General features: G+C 32.1%; 1 protein-coding gene across 1 annotated transcript in view; it reads left to right on the top strand.

Annotated features, from left to right (window-relative positions):
* Positions 1–5,624: 5,624 nt before the first annotated feature.
* Positions 5,625–16,517, top strand: part of LOC126880400 (photoreceptor-specific nuclear receptor) — a 171,868-nt gene continuing 160,975 nt past the window's right edge. Inside the window, exon 1 of the mRNA XM_050644238.1 lies at positions 5,625–5,906. Within this exon, the coding sequence (XP_050500195.1) occupies positions 5,813–5,906 (94 nt within the window). The 5' untranslated portion in view covers positions 5,625–5,812. The remainder of the gene's footprint in view (positions 5,907–16,517) is intronic.

Below are 16,517 nucleotides of genomic sequence, written 5' to 3' on the forward strand. Positions count from 1 at the left end.
AGAGAAATAAATAAATCGTCAGTTTGTAAGAACAATTTCAACACCCCCTATCTCGGAAACGAAGCATTTGCGGGCATACTTTTATAAAGCAAACTGTCATTATTTTATCATGCAGAATTACCCCTTAAAGTTTGCCGTACTTATTTAAAAACACCCTGTATTAACGAAAAACAGGGGTACCTAGTTGTTAAAGTGCCTAACTTTTTTATTATCCAACATAAGCGAATGAATAAAAAAACAGAATGTTAAGAAAATCTGTGGCTATAGTTGGGTTTTAATTTTAGTATTTTATAAAAGCTAGAACATTCCACAGGGCGTTCCAAAGTTTGAGAAAAAAACACAGTTTGATTCGTACACCCTGTATGCAATGACAATGTACTTGTCTAGCAACAATATTATTACAGCGATATTGATAAAGAATAAGGCTATAACATATTAAAAAAATTACTTAAATCGGACATCAGGTTTAGGAAATACAAGACATTAAAAATGACCCATTTTTGGGGTGCCCGTTTTCTCTGCCGGTGAGTGTATTATTTTTCTATCATTTCGATATTATAAATTTAGCAAAAGTGTATTCAAATATGTCGAATGTACACATTATTGAACACCACCAGTTTCTGGACATAGGTATTCAGTTTATATTGATAGAAAAAGTTCAATTAAATATCGAAATAATATAAAAATAATATTTTACTGACGTACAATTAATTAATATGTTCTTTTTATCATCCGTTACTTCACGCATATGCTCTGAAATAGACAAATCTTTGATCTTTAATAACTCAAAAAGTATTGATTTATTTTAATAACATGACATAACAAATTTTACTTAGAATTTGTCCCTCTATCGATTTGTGGGGTTATTTTTAATAAAATTGTTTTCACCTGCGGGAAGGGGTGGTATTCACCAACAGGGTAAAAGTGCAAGTTGGCACCAAATCAGTTTTATTTCTTGAGGTATGCTCTAACTCAGGGGTGGGCAAATACTTTTAAGCGCGGGCCAAAATGAAATTTTCAAAATGTCTACCGGGCCGAAAACCTATACCCAGTATGTACGCTGCGCACACGCTAATGTTTTTGGTGGAGGTTTTTCTCTGTCCAAGAAAGTTTTTTGACATAAGTACTAATACATTTGACTGTTAATAATAAATAATAGTAATAATAAATTGTCTTACTTGTGTGTACATGCGAACAATTTGTTCTCGGCAAAATTACGAAATTTTTAATATGCTCATTATATTAATGTGTCCATTATATTAAGCCATAACAGGGATCCAGATAAAAAGTGAAATTCAGAAATTCAAGAGCAGCCTTTTTGAAGATGAGGAAATTTCTGAGCAACCAAAGATTCAATCTGCAAATCTGATATCGGATGGTAAAATGGTATGTCAAGTCAACCATCATAGTCGAAATTCAAAGGTGTCAACTGATCTAGTATGGTCATGTAGAAAAAGTGGACGACGACAGGCTGCCAAAACAAATTTTAAAATTAACGCCAAGGAAAGAAGGAAGAGAGGAAAGCCGAAACCATCCTGGCTGGGTGGCATTCAGAAGACAATGTCGGAAAGAAACGTTCACCCTGGCGAATGCAACGACTGACGAAGCTGGAAACTGGGAACCGGAAGGCGGAGAACCCTATAAAAAACCGGGATGATAATAAAAATGTTATGTCCGTTTTATTCTTCTTTATTGGATTGTAATATGCTAATGAGAAAGCAGGAAGCTTTTGAGATTTGGCTTTTTACACTCAAAAAAATTTAGTTCGTAATATTGATTAACAGTGATTACTGAATAGTATTTCGTTGTCACAACAATTTAATTTGTTGTTTCAACGTACTTTTAGACATTGACGAATGTATTTGGTTATTGTCACAATGATTGAATAATAATTGTGAGGATAACTAGAGTACATTAATCAATAACACTCAATTTATTCAGCCATTAACTTAGTTTCGTGTATTTAATAAATACTGTTAATTCTGGCAGCAACTCACGTTCTTGATTTCGTAGATGACAAGCAATTACCTTGGTTTATCGTGACAACGTACAGATTTCATTAAAACAATGTACAAATGTTGTTAATATAGAGTAATATATGATTATTGAATAGATGTAAATTGATTGTTGTGACAACGAATGCATTAATCAATCTACTACTGCATTTAATACCCACAATCAATGCGTTCATTGTGACATCATTGTGACAATAATCGTAGTTGTTGAGACAATAAATGTTTTGCTTGACCATTTGAAAGTTAACGGCTTTTCCTTATCGTGATACCCTTAGCTTCTCTGTGTTACCGAAGTGCCGAATAATAATTGCATTTCGTTTTCAAGTGTAGTCCGTAGTAGAAGTTTTTGTGTGTCTATTATCGTGAAATTTCGGTCGAATTCTTTTTAAATGTATTCATTTTTTTCGAATCCTGAGAAAACTAATTATTATTTTTGAAAATTTAAATGCAAAATAAAATATTACAGTATTATCGAGGGTCTGAAGTCCCTGAGATCCTCTATAATGATTATTTTAATAAGTCACAGGGGTGAAAAAGAGAAAATTTAGTACGATTTTTAATTTCAAACAGGCATACCATTCAACAGAAACTTTTTGTTTATTCTAAGGGACTTTCTGCCCTCGGTAATAATGTAATATTTTATTCTCCGTTTAAATTTTTGAAAAATACTTATTAGTTTTCTCAGAATTCCAAAAAAAATGAATGCGTTTAAAAAAAAATTGGATCGAAATTTTGCACCTGCGCTCTCAAAAAGGATTAAAGTGTTATACATTTTTGGAATCACTATTTCAAACGCTTTTAAATAAGCTGTCACATGACGTACTTTCCAATTTAAAAAAATCAACGTTACGCCGCGCCTGTCACCTGAAGAGGGATCGTGTAAAGTTCGAAACATTGACGTTATAATATACTTTGATTATTTTATAAATCGACCTGTCCGAGCGTTTTGCTTATGTGCTAAAAATAAATAAGTTAATAAGGGGGTGGGTGAGTGTAACACTTATTCCAGTACACTGTAAGTGAAATCATATGAAAAATCACACAGTGTAAAGTCCTTTAGGTTAAGGACAAAAAAGGGTGATTTAAAAAATTATTATTAATCAATTAATATCATACATTGAGCTATTGCATTCAGTAATTATTAATATAAAATACGTTCATAGTAGGAATAAACGAAACTGATTGTAAGAATGAATATAATTGCTTGTAAGAAAAACCGTATTTATTGTGCTAATGAACGGAATTAATTGTAACAATAAACGGAAATAATTGTAGAAATAAACGAAATAAGTTAGGAGAAATAACACTGTTATTGACACAACGAATAGTCTTCGTCGGTCAATTAACGACGTTGTTGTTTCAATAAATAGTGTTCGTTGACTCAGTGAACAGAGTTCGTAATATCAATAAATAGTGTTCGTTGACTCAGTGAACAGAGTTCGTAATACCAATAAAGTGATATTATGGTATACATACCTAATGAATGTTCATCCATTCAATAAACGTAATACATTGGCTCAACGAACGAAAATAATGAATTGATGAACATCGTTTTGTTGTCCAAATAAAACCAAGAATTGGACAAATTTTAAGTATTGCGTTTGTTGTCTGAATTAACATTTTTATTGATATTACGTACCTTTTTCGTTGAGTGCAGGAGAATTTTGAAAATACCATGGACTGATCATATTACGAACGAAATGGTGTTGCACATAATGGAAAAGGAACAGAGAACTTTGACCAGCATTAGAGGCAGAAAGACAATAAGGACAAAGGGCACATACTAATAAATGATAAGTACGTTGTTGTAAGTTGTTGCAGCAGCTGATTATGAAGGGTTAAATCGAAGGAAAAGGGTCCTGGTATGCATAAAGCGCAAAATTTCGGACCAATGCATTCCTTTAATTAAATGCATTCCTTTTTTTCGAATCCTGAGAAAACTAATAAATATTTTTGAAAAATTTAAACACAGAATGAAAGATTACATTATTACCGAGGGCCAAAAGTCCCTTAGAATAAACACAAACTTTCTTTTGAATGAGATATTTGAAATTAAAAATCACACTAATTTTTTTTTACCCCTGCGTCTTACTAAAATAAGCATTGTAGAAGTTTTCAGGGACTTTCTGCCCTCGGCAGTATAATTTTCTCAGGACTCGAAAAAAATAAATGCATTTAAAAGCATTGTGCCTATGCTCTTAAAAAAAACTTGCGGGATTTTTCAACGGGCCGGATCAAGAAAGCAAAAGGGCCGTATCCATTGGCAAAATCGATTGGCGATTGGAGGTTATTAATAAACGGGTTATCATATCATTATCATTCATATGTATAGAACCTCAATAAGTCATCGAAAATCCAGGTTAGCCAGAGAATATGACAAAAATTAATAAAATATAGCATACTTACAGATAAACTCCATTATAATTGTAAAAAACATGAAATACATATGCACAGTACATCTAAATTACATACAATTGTATACAGTATTGTTCATTTCTTGGTAAAAAACTCGGTCAAACTGAAAAAATGTTTGTTTTGTCTGATGAAAATCGGTCCGGGTTAGCCGGACTTCCGGGTTATCGGTGGCCGAGTTCTAGGGGTTCCACTGTATTTGTAATAAATAAAAAGTATGTTGGGTATAAGTTATTTGAGAAAAAATTGCCATTTTTTTTTCAATTAGAAAGATATAATTGCATATTAAAACATAGTTTTAATTTCAAACAACCTTTTATAAGGAAGCGTTCAAATATTACTTAACGCAGGTTGGGGGGGGGGGGGGTTAAAAATCTTCAAAAATTTAAATTGCGTTACGCAATAGTTAAACGCCCATTACAGTGCGTTACGTAGGAGGGGAGGGGGGTCAAAAATCTTCAAAAATCGCGTTACGTAATACTTGAAGGCTCCCTAATAACAATTTTCAATACTGTGAAATACCTATTATATAAAGATACTTCACAGTGAAATTCATATTTTTGACATACCTCGTATAAGATTTATAAACTTTGATATCTCATCGTTGCATTTTTGGGTTTATTAGACCATGCAGAGCTTTTTATGAAGAATAACTTTTTTCGTAATATTGATAATAAAAAAGTTTCCCATATGGTTCCAACTTACGCAAACACACTGTATATACCTATCATTTTTTCCTTGCTTTTAATTGAAAACTAAAACTATCTGTTACACTACTTTTATCTTTGTATTGGCTTGAAATGCAATATTGACATTTTTGGCTACCCTGTATAAAGATATCAAATAAAAAGCACATCGTGAGTCCTTTAACCCATCCTTAATCCTTCAGTCGAACGAGAGAGGAGAGAGCAGGAGGAGAAAAATATCACAGTCTAGTACATCGACATCATCGGACCAAAAAAGGGGTTGAAGCAACGCGACTGGGGTAGCATGATGTCAAAGTAGGGCGCAGTCGCGTACAGCAGAAGTTAAACACGGGGTGGCGAGGTCTGATCCCGCCCCACATAGATGATACACCACCCTGATAAACGTGTAATCGCTCATTTCTTGATATCGTACCTTTTGATCAACATCGTCCACCAATCATACCTAATTCTATTTCCAAACTTACCTTTTCATTATAACGAGACATGCCATTGTTCTTGAAAAAGTTATTTATATAATTTTTATTGCAATGAATTCATATTGTTTATAACAAAAATTCAATATTTAAACAAAATAATATCTATAAATACGTATTATAATTTAGAGAAATTGGTCTAAAGCAAAAAAGTAGTTAAAAATTGAGTGTCAACAATAGTTATAGTGATCCGTCGGAAGACAACATGGACTGTTCAGTTTCACAACCTCAGCCTCTTCCGATGTTAAATTCGTTACATCAGCCTTGCTCACCGGAGCAACATCCTTGTCATCCAAACGGTAAGTACCTTAACTATTTTCAAGATGCGTAGTACCTACTCAATATATTTTAATATTTTCTAAAATCATTTTAATATTTTCTAAATCAAATATATCCTGCCAAATGATAGGTATATTTTTATTAAACAGAATTAAACAAAAATATATATTAATTATATTATTAATGTATAAATATGTCTAATAGGGGAGTCAATGAGGGTATTTGGCTCCGAATTCCATCTTACTACATCGATTTACTTGATATTTTCACAGTAAGTAGGAAATAGCTCAGGAAACAAAGTCTACCCTATTCCGATGTGCGCTTTTATCTTGGGGGTGGTTACCACCCCTTCTCGGGGGTGAAAAATGCTTTGGTTAAAATAACCACGGAAAAGGCTAGAGAACCTAATTTTAAGCAAAAACTGTTCTATGATTATTTTTCGAAAACTCAATGCTTTTTGAGTTGTTCGTGGTTGAAAATTTGCCATTTTCATTGAAAAATGACACCTTTTCGGACGGATTTTTGCGAATACCTTAAAAACTATGCATCTAACAAAAAAACTATATAAAATGTTTCTGTAGGTTATAAAAAATAAAGAGATTAGTTCCTTCATAAATCTTCTAGTTAAATACAAAGAGGGATATGGTAGGTAAGAAGAGTTTGTTTTTTTTTGCTGCATGCTCAAATCGGTGTATTTATCTTGAAATAACAGAGAAACTGTCGATTTTAGGTGTATAATGATACTAATTTACTATACTATTAGTACTAGTTTATAATAGTACTAACTTTTGTAATGCTTAAAAAGACCTTTAAAATGAGCAATACTAATTGTCGATTACATGCAAACTAAGCGAGATATTCTGCAAAAAAGTTAATGACTATAATGTATTTGAAGAAGAAATGAGAAGTATATATTATATTTAACCCCTCATCCATCAGAATTTAAATACATCGTTTTCCTTCTACAATACGTTTTATTATAGTGTTATTTCTATTTTCAAAAAGTTGGGCTGGATTAAAATGAATGGTTTTTGAAAAAAATAAGATCAAATTATAGAGCGCATTTTTAAATTTTCTTTAAAATCTTCCTTTTCCTCCATGTAACTCGAAAAAGATAAGAGATGCGAAAAAAAGATACCACACAAAAATGTAGGGCTTTTTCAGATAAAAATTTCCTTTTTATTTTTCATTACTGTATCTCTTATCATTTTCAAGTTACACGGAGAGAAAGGAAGATTTTTAAGAAAATTTAAAAATGCGCTCTATAATTTGATCTTTTTTTTCAAAAACCATTCATTTTAAACCATTCATTTCTATGTTCAATTTTTGAACATAGAAATAACACTATAATAAAAGGTATTATTGTAGAAGAAAAACCATGCATTTACATTTTGGTGGATGGGGGTTAAAATTACTTCTCATTTTTTCTTAAAATACATTAGTTATCAATTTTGTTTGCAGCATATCTCGCTTAGTTTTAATGTAATGGACCTTTAATATAGCTCATTTTAAAGGTCTTTTCAAGCACTACAAAAGGTATTAGTAGCATTATAAACCTAAAATCGACCGTTTCTCTGTTATTTCAAGTTGAATACACCAATTTGAGAATGTACCAAAAAACAAACTATTTTCACCTACCATATCTCTTTTTGTATTATAACTAGAAGATTTATTAAGGCAAGTGTTTTTTGCTTTTTTTATTACCTACAAAAATGCATATATGCAAATATAGTTTTTTTAGTTAGATGCATAGTTTTTAAGGTATTCGCAAAAAACCGTTCGAAAGGCATTATATTTCAATGAAAATGGCCAATTTTCAACCACGAATATCTCAAAAAGTATTGAGTTTTCAAAAAAAATTATAGAACAGTTTTTGCTTAAAATTAGGTTCTCTAGCGAATTCCGTGGTATTTTTAACCAAAAAATTTCCACCCCTAAGAAGGGGTGGGAACCACCCCCAAGATAAAAGCACACATCGGCATAGGGTAGACTTTGAATTAGGAGATAAGTAGAGGCTAGGCCCAAAATTTCATTAAAATACATGCAGTAGGATATAATTCGGAGGTAATATCCTAGTCTTGCTCCTTGCTCCCCTTGACTGGCGTATATAAATGTTTTAATATTAATCAAAATTTAAGTTTTATTAGTATTTGCTACTAAACTTTAATGTTATAATTATTTTATCACACAATTTAATATTTTGTTGGGATTAGGCCACAATTTTACTTTAAAATTTCCACTTCGGAAATCATTATCAAACAGAAAAATCATACTATGTGATTTGCCTTTAAAAAGACAACCACATGCAATGTTGACAGTAAAATTATTATCCTGTTAGTGATCCCGTAGTAAATCATCAGGAAATCCAGGAAAAAACCTCTATTGTCCCAACATGGTATTTGGTCTTACATTTAGTTTACTCTGAATATTAACACCAAACTCTTATATTTACATTATTTTAAAACATAAATGACGTAGGTGGCTATGTGGCATATGAGTCCTCGATATGTTATTGACTTACAATGGTATTTTCTATATCTCTTAGTAAATCCTACTACATTCTACCGATGAATTCGCTACGCAATTGGTTTCACTTAACATAATTAGAATCGCCTCTTTGATTTTTCTCTTTTTATCATCTATTTCTTTGCATTGAACCCTTTGTTTATTTTCCCATGCGTTTTTACATATTTGAGATCTATCAAGTTCTCTATTTTTGATGATTGATGTTCACTTATTCTAACGTTTAATGATCTTGATGTTTCACCTAAATAAAAATGCTCGCATCCGCAAGGCATTGTATAAATTCAATTCTTCGTTCTTTTTTGTTCATTGTCTTTTTAAAGATAAATCACATGCTATAATTATTTTTTAACGGGTATTTATGAGTTAATATGTTAATTTTATGTAATCGAATGATCTTTCTTCCAATAAAGTCGCCCCCAGGAACGCAACTCAAAAATATTGACATAATTTTAAAGTCGTCTACTTTAAAATGTGTAGGCAATATTTGTTTGAATTACATATCAATATGAATGAGTCAGATAAAATTAAATTATTGAAAGAAGTTTTTACCAGGTAACAACAAACAAAATTTATTAATGTTTTGTATTTTGAGAACAATTTACGAAGTTGAAATCGAAACGTCAAACTTATTTTAAAGTAAAATTGTGGTTATTCCCAACAAAAATAGTAAATTGCATTAAGATTTCACAAGAAAATAGCTTCAGACCAATATTTTATCATATCACATAAGACAAAACACTGTTTTAATTTTCATAGTATGTTGTCGACTTGAGATGATTCACTGAAATCAATTTCCTCATAAAAATAATAAGTTTCTGAACTAAACAGAAATTGGACAAAAAAAAAATAAAATTATTTTGAGGAAGTGTATGTTTCAGCGAATCATGTCAAATCGACTATAATCTGTGAGTGTTTTATGTTTTAGGTATGTTGTATTACTGAAATTATAATAAAATAGGTTTATTTTAATTTAGTTGTACCTGCATATTATACAGCTGCGCTCACTGAATAGTTTACACCTTGATGTCTACATTGTAATAGGTACCTACTGTAGAATCGCAGTGTCCTACTAGTCCAGGGCGGATCTGTTTTGAGATGTACGTTGAGAGGTGACTCAAATTTTTTTCCAGAAATTTCTTGAAAATAAATCAAATAATAATATTTGAGTTATCCTCCCTCTCAAAAAGGTCCGGAACATTGTTTAAATAATCAAAATGTCAAGAATTGAAGGAAAAATTCGATTTTTTTCTTCGTTTTTTGATTATAACTTTAAAAGTATTCATTTCCGAGAAAAGTTGTACTGACATAAAAGTTGCGTAATTCAATTTACTACAATATAGAATTGGTTAAAAATTTAAAAAATAGTTACCCTAGTTACAAAATAGCAGTAATTGCGAAAAAACCATACAAAAACAAGTATTCGCATTTTACGTTTTTCAACCATTTATGCTACACTTAGGACCTTCATATTTTACCCAGAAAAACTTTATGATACAGTAAAATAATACTGTAAATTTCATTAAGATCGGTTCAATAGATTTTGCAAAATAAATTTTGCAATACAGCTTTCGCAAAAAAAATTCATTTTTTCAAAATGTTACAGGACTGAAAATAAAGCATATAGCAAGTTGAATTTTTTTTTGCTTATAGAAGTGTACTGTACCTTTCATTTGCAATTTTCAAAATTAAAATCGATTAATTACCACGGCGTCAGAAAATTTTTGAAATAAACAATAATTTTTGGTGCTACGCCCAGGACAGCGGTGTTCAATTCACACAGGTTGATTTCCACCAAAATTTCTTCCAATCTTTATCTAATATATTATTTTCTTACTCTATATTTTGTTGTATTTTAATTTTTTAATTCCACAAAAATCAAACTAATTTTATTATTGTTTGTGGAATATTGTTTAAACAATTGCATATGTATAAAAATAATAAACTTTTATTATTTAAGTTAAAATATATGAACAAAGAAAGTTTTTGCTAATAAAAGGGTTATTTTAAAGGAAAGAGTATGTGTTTTTATTTTGCAATAAACAAATTTATTTATTTATATCGAGATGTCATAAAAATTAAAATGGATCAATCATTATCAAAGGTCATTGGAATGCCCAATCAGAGCAACCTATCCGCTGTCCTGCGCGTAGCACCAATAATTAATGTTTATTTAAAAAAATTCCTGAGGCCGTGGTGTTAAACGATTTTAATTTTACAAAATTGCAAATGAAAGGTACAGTACACTTCCATATGCAAAAAATTTTTCAACTTGCTATCTGCTTTATTTTCAGTCCTGTAACATTTTGAAAAAATGAATTTTTTTTACGAAAGCTGGATTGCAAAATTTATTTTGCAAAATCTATTGAACCGATCTTAATGAAATTTACAGTATTGTTTTACTGTATCATAAAATTTTTCAGGGTGAAATATGAAGGTCCTAAGTGTAGCATAAATGGTTGAAAAACGTAAAATGCGAATACTTGTTTTTGTATGTTTTTTTCACAATTATTGCTATTTTGCAACAAGGGTGACTATTTCTTAAATTTTTAACTAATTCTATATTGTTGGAAATTTAATTACGCAACTTTGATGTCAGTACAACTTTCCTCGGAAATGAATACTTTTAAAGTTATAATGAAAAAACCAAGAAAAAAATCGAATTTTTCCTTAATTTTTTGACATTTTGATTATTTAAACAATGTTCCGGACCTTTTTGAGAGAGAGGATAACTCAAATATTATTATTTGATTTATTTTCAAGCAATTTCTGCAAAAAAATTTGAGTCACCTCTCAACGTCCAAATGTACTAATATTTTTACAGATGCGCCCTGGTCTATACGGATTTGTTAAATGTCAAAGTGCTTCTCAAAAATTAAACGCGTATTGAAAATAAAACATATATTGTCCTTTTCATGATCATTTTTCAGTGCGTAACAAATGATAGGAAAAAGGGTAAGTCCGTGATAATACACATTTATGACATTTATTCTAACATGACATTTTAGTTAAATCTGACAGTTGTCACATTTTATTTTCAATTTGGAATAAAAACAAATCAAATGTATTTCTTGCATTTATAAAATGGTATTTTCTTTGATTTGTATAGTCTTATAAATTATACATATTATATTTGTAATATTATTATCTAATTAAAAAAAAATATTTTTTTTTATTATGGAGCCATCTACCGACAACTAGAATAACTAGAATAAATGTTATACATGTCACCGACGAAATGTAATCACCGACGTGCCTTTTTTTCTGTCACATACAATTTAATGCGTTAGAAAGAAATCGAAAAACTGTGACGCACTGAAAGATGATCATGAGAAAAAGAATATAAGCAGTGGAGTTCCTACAGTCCCCTCCGCATCCCACATTTCGCTCGCCAACGTTTTCTATCCACCCATGCACCCATTCGTTCTCTTCAATAGCTATATCTGCCATATACTGTTCTATGCCTTTCTTCCATGTTTCTGTAGACCTTCCTCTTCTTTTTCTATTTATGGGTGTGTAATTTAATGCTCTTTTTGGCCATATTTCCTCTGACATCCTCATAAGATGACCATACCATAGCAATTTCTTTGTTTCTATATGGTCAACCGTGGAATATACACTCTTTGTCCGTCGTCTTATTTCCTCATTTGGTACGAGTTATAATCTAGATACCCTGCATGCTCTACGTAATTAATCCATCTCCACTACTTCCTGTGAGTTGCCAACACTCTGCTCCATAATTTATAATAGGTTCCGCAATTGTTCTGTAGATTGTTAATTTTGTGTCCAGATTCACCTTGTTAGACCATAGTAGACCACTATGAAAAATAAAATAAAAAGCTATTAATCAGGTTCAAAATGCCTAGATTACATTTGCATGATGCGCAAAAAACAAGAGCAATTGCCAAACTCGATGAAGGTTGCTCACTGAGGTAAGTTGCTGCAGATTTGAACGTGAACCAAATGTGCATATGCAAAATCACACATAGATGGGGTCACTTTCACTCTATAGCACGGTTGGGTAGTTCAAGAGGGCAGAAGATCTCCACATAGCAACAAGATGAGGTGTCAGTAGATTATCTGAGATAAGCTCCTTTTGCCACAGCTCGAGAAGCTAGCGAAGAGACAGCGCAGTGTTTCCGGGAAACGTCCGCGCTGTACGTAGAAGGATTAAAGCAAGTGTATTAATAAATTGTGCAGCTGTAAGGAAACCTATTTTGACAGGATCATAAGAGGAGGCGAGTTGCATTTTCTAATGGATTCATAAACCGCGAGGGCAACTTTTTGGTCTAATGTTGCATTTTAGATGAAAAAGTGTTTCAATCATATGGCAATGGTGGAATAAGAGTTTATAGGTCGATAAATCATAGGTTTTTTGATAAACGGTGTACTCATCATTTAAGAAATCGTGAAGGATTCCCTTTCAACGCATGGTAAAAATTAAGTGCTGAAGGCCAGGGTAATCATATCGAAAATCGTATTTCTCAGTGGGTAGGTATATTGGATATGTATTCCGTTATCACAAGTAATCATTTACAGTATTCGTTACTTTGATTACTATGATTACTTTTGTTACTTTTGTATTTGAGTACCGGTAATCATATCGAAAATCGTATTTCTCAGTAGGTACGAGGTGCGAAGTAATCAGAGTAATCAAAGTAGATATAATAGTCGTTACTCGCTCTAATACGATTGGTACGAAGTAACGAAGTAATCAGAGTAATCAAAGTAATCATGGTAGATACAACAGTCGTTACTAGCTCTAATACGATTGGTACGAAGTAATCAGAGTAATCAAAGTAGATGCAATAGTCGTTACTCGCTCTAATACGATTGGTACGAAGTAATCAGAGTAATCAAAGTGGATACAACAGTCGTTACTCGCTCTAATACGATTGGTACGAAGTAATCAGAGTAATCAAAGTAGATGCAATAGTCGTTACTCGCTCTAATACGATTGGTATGAAGTAACGGAGTAATCAGAGTAATCAAAGTACTTAATCAAAGTAGATACAATAGTCGTTACTCGCTCTGATACGATTGGTAAGAAGTAACGAAGTAATCAGAGTAATCAAAGTAACGATTTGCCTCGCTGTATAGTAATCATTACTTTCGGTATTCGTAAGTAACGAGTACTTTGTAACGAATCGATACTTTTTCAATCACTAAAAGAGAGACGGAAAAACGACCTACTGATTAAGAAGATCACCAGATGGAAACCAGAAACTGAAAGACCAAGGTGAAGACCCAGAGAGAGATGGGAGGACCAGGTTATGAGGGACATCAAAATCCTGAAAGTGAGAAACTGGAGGGAATTATGCACGTATGGAAATGAGTGGAAGAAAATTGTTACGAAAGCTAAGTCATACAAAAAGCTTTGACAATACACAAGAATCATGCGAAGTGATTCACTGCAATAAGCTAATCAGAGAGCTCTAAGTAGAGTTTCACGATATTCGATAAAAATATCGATATTGTATTGATATCTTATCGAAAACCAATTCGATACCGATACAATACATACCTTAGCAATATTAATGTCGATACGATACTCACTATCTGAAATCAATACAATACTCCTGTATTGTCGATACGTTTGCCTCGATATTATTGAAAATATCGATATCGAGAAAAAATACGATTGGTACGAAGTAATCAGAGTAATCAAAGTAGATACAACAGTCGTTACTCGCTCTAATACGATTGGAACGAAGTAACGAAGTAATCAGAGTAATCAAAGTAATCATGGTAGATACAACAGTCGTTACTCGCTCTAATACGATTGGTACGACGTAACGAAGTAATCAGAGTAATCAAAGTAATAAAAGTAGATACAATAGTAGTTACTCGCTCTGATACGATTGGTACGAAGTAATCAGAGTAATCAAAGTAGATACAATAGTCGTTACTCACTCTGATACGATTGGTACGAAGTAACGAAGTAATCAGAGTAATCAAAGTAACGATTTGCCTCTTTGTATAGTAATCGTTACTTTCGGTATTCGAAAAGTACTTTGTAATGAATAGTTACTTTTTCAATATCACTACTTGATTGACGTCCAAGCATCACTTTTAGGAACATTTAGAGCAAACAGAGCTTCTATAGTGCCTTTTATGAGTCCCAACTGTGTCTCGCTAAGATTAAGTTTGAACTTTCTGTAAACACGGTTATTAAGTACTTAATGTTTTTTAGAATTAAGCAAATGACTTATTAATGAAATTAACAGATGATCGGAATTTTTTTGCATTTGCTCTATTTGATATTAGAATGCATGTAGGTAATGTGAATCTTTCTGGTTAAGTATAGTCAGTAGTTTTAAAAAGTCTTAGCTCTTCATTTGCATTTGTTTCTTCTTGTTAGTCAGAAGCTCAACCTTACCTACATCTTTTACTGTCGAGATATAACATTTGCACCTATTCATTATTGTATTTTTTACTTTTAGTTTTTCACTTATACTTAGTCCTTCAATAAATTTTTATGGTTACTTAAATTAGATTTGTTATTGATTATTGATATTTGTTAAGGGTGGTAGGTATATATCTGAGTTGCAGCAAAGTTTTCCATTAAAATAATTAAACACTTTCTTGATGTATCCATATATTCAATCAAGTATCAAAAACCCATTATCCGCTAGATTCGTTTTAAATCCCCACAACAAAAAATATTACCATTAGAATAGCAGGTCCCTAACTACACCAAATAACGACATATGTAAAGTGCACCAAAATATTTTGCACTCACATGCACTATGCAAGGACTCCGATTATATCGAACAGGGACGGACTTGAAAAGACTATTATTTAAAATAAGGACGTATGTTTGCACCGTCTGAGATTTAGCAATGCTGGTTTGGGCCGTGATAGAAAAACCAACGTTGGAACGTCAACATTGGAGACCTTACAAAGATAGACCACCAAGAGGAAGACCAAGATAAGATGGGTGGATGACATAAAAAGAATAGCGGGAACACATTGGAAGTATGTGGCTCAGGCTTCTTCATGGAACGATAGAAGGCTAAGAAGAAGAAGAAGAAGAAGAAGACCCCATATATCTTCTTCTTCAAGTGCCATCTTCGCGACGGAAGTCAGCAATCATCATAGCTATTCGGACTTTGGAGACGTCTGCTCTGAAAAGTTCGTTTGATGTACATCCGTACCATTCTCTCGGGTTGCGCAGCCACGATATTCTGCGGCTCCCTATGCTTCTTTTTCCTTGAATCTTTTCCTGCATAATGAGTTGGAGCAAGTTGTATCTCTTTCCACGTGTAATATGTTCGAGATATTACAATTTTCTGGTTTTGATTGTATGTAAGCAGTGGCGGCTCGTGAGTTTTACAATAGGAGAGGCTCTAACTATAAAAAATCTAGACAAATTTGCACTAGCAAAAAAATGCACCAAAAAATGTAATTTAAGGCTCCATTTGTTTTTGACCATTTTTATTTACATTTCACCTTACGGGCACGGGGACCCTCCCTCTTACCGCATGCTTGCATTGATAACTGAGATGTAGAATAGCTTTCAGCGGCGGCTCGTGGGTCAATCTTCAGGGGGGTCATTTTGGTTTGAAAACTTCAAACTGTTGATTTTTTAAAGTATTTAAAAGATCTTTTAGCATTTATATTTTAGATAAAAAATACAGACTTAGATAAAACTCAATACTATTTACCCTAGTTTTCCGAAAATTAAATTTGTCTTTTTTTAGAGTAAATCTTTTAAAAAATATAGGAAAAATGGTATGAACAGGTTATTGACTGATATATAGATAGGAATATTTATAGTATAATAAATTGTAAATTTATTAAAACGAAACTTACTTTAAATATTTTTATATTTTAAGTCAATTCTTCTATCCTTTAGTTCTGCAAAATAGTCTATGACCTTCTCATTGAAATTTGGAATGCTCTTGACAAGCGTTTTCTCGATGCTCAGCATAGACAAGGCACTAAGTCTAGGTTGTCCCATCGTATTACGCAGGAATGTTTTTACTCTTTTTAAAGTAGAAAAACATCTCTCACTTTCCACGGTTGTCATAGGGAGTGTGCACAAAATATTTAATAACTTCACTGCTTCAGAAAATGTTTCAGACAAATTCATGTTAATAAAAAGC

This window comes from Diabrotica virgifera, chromosome 2, assembly GCF_917563875.1.
Source record: "Diabrotica virgifera virgifera chromosome 2, PGI_DIABVI_V3a".
Classification (NCBI taxonomy): Eukaryota; Metazoa; Arthropoda; class Insecta; order Coleoptera; family Chrysomelidae; genus Diabrotica; species Diabrotica virgifera.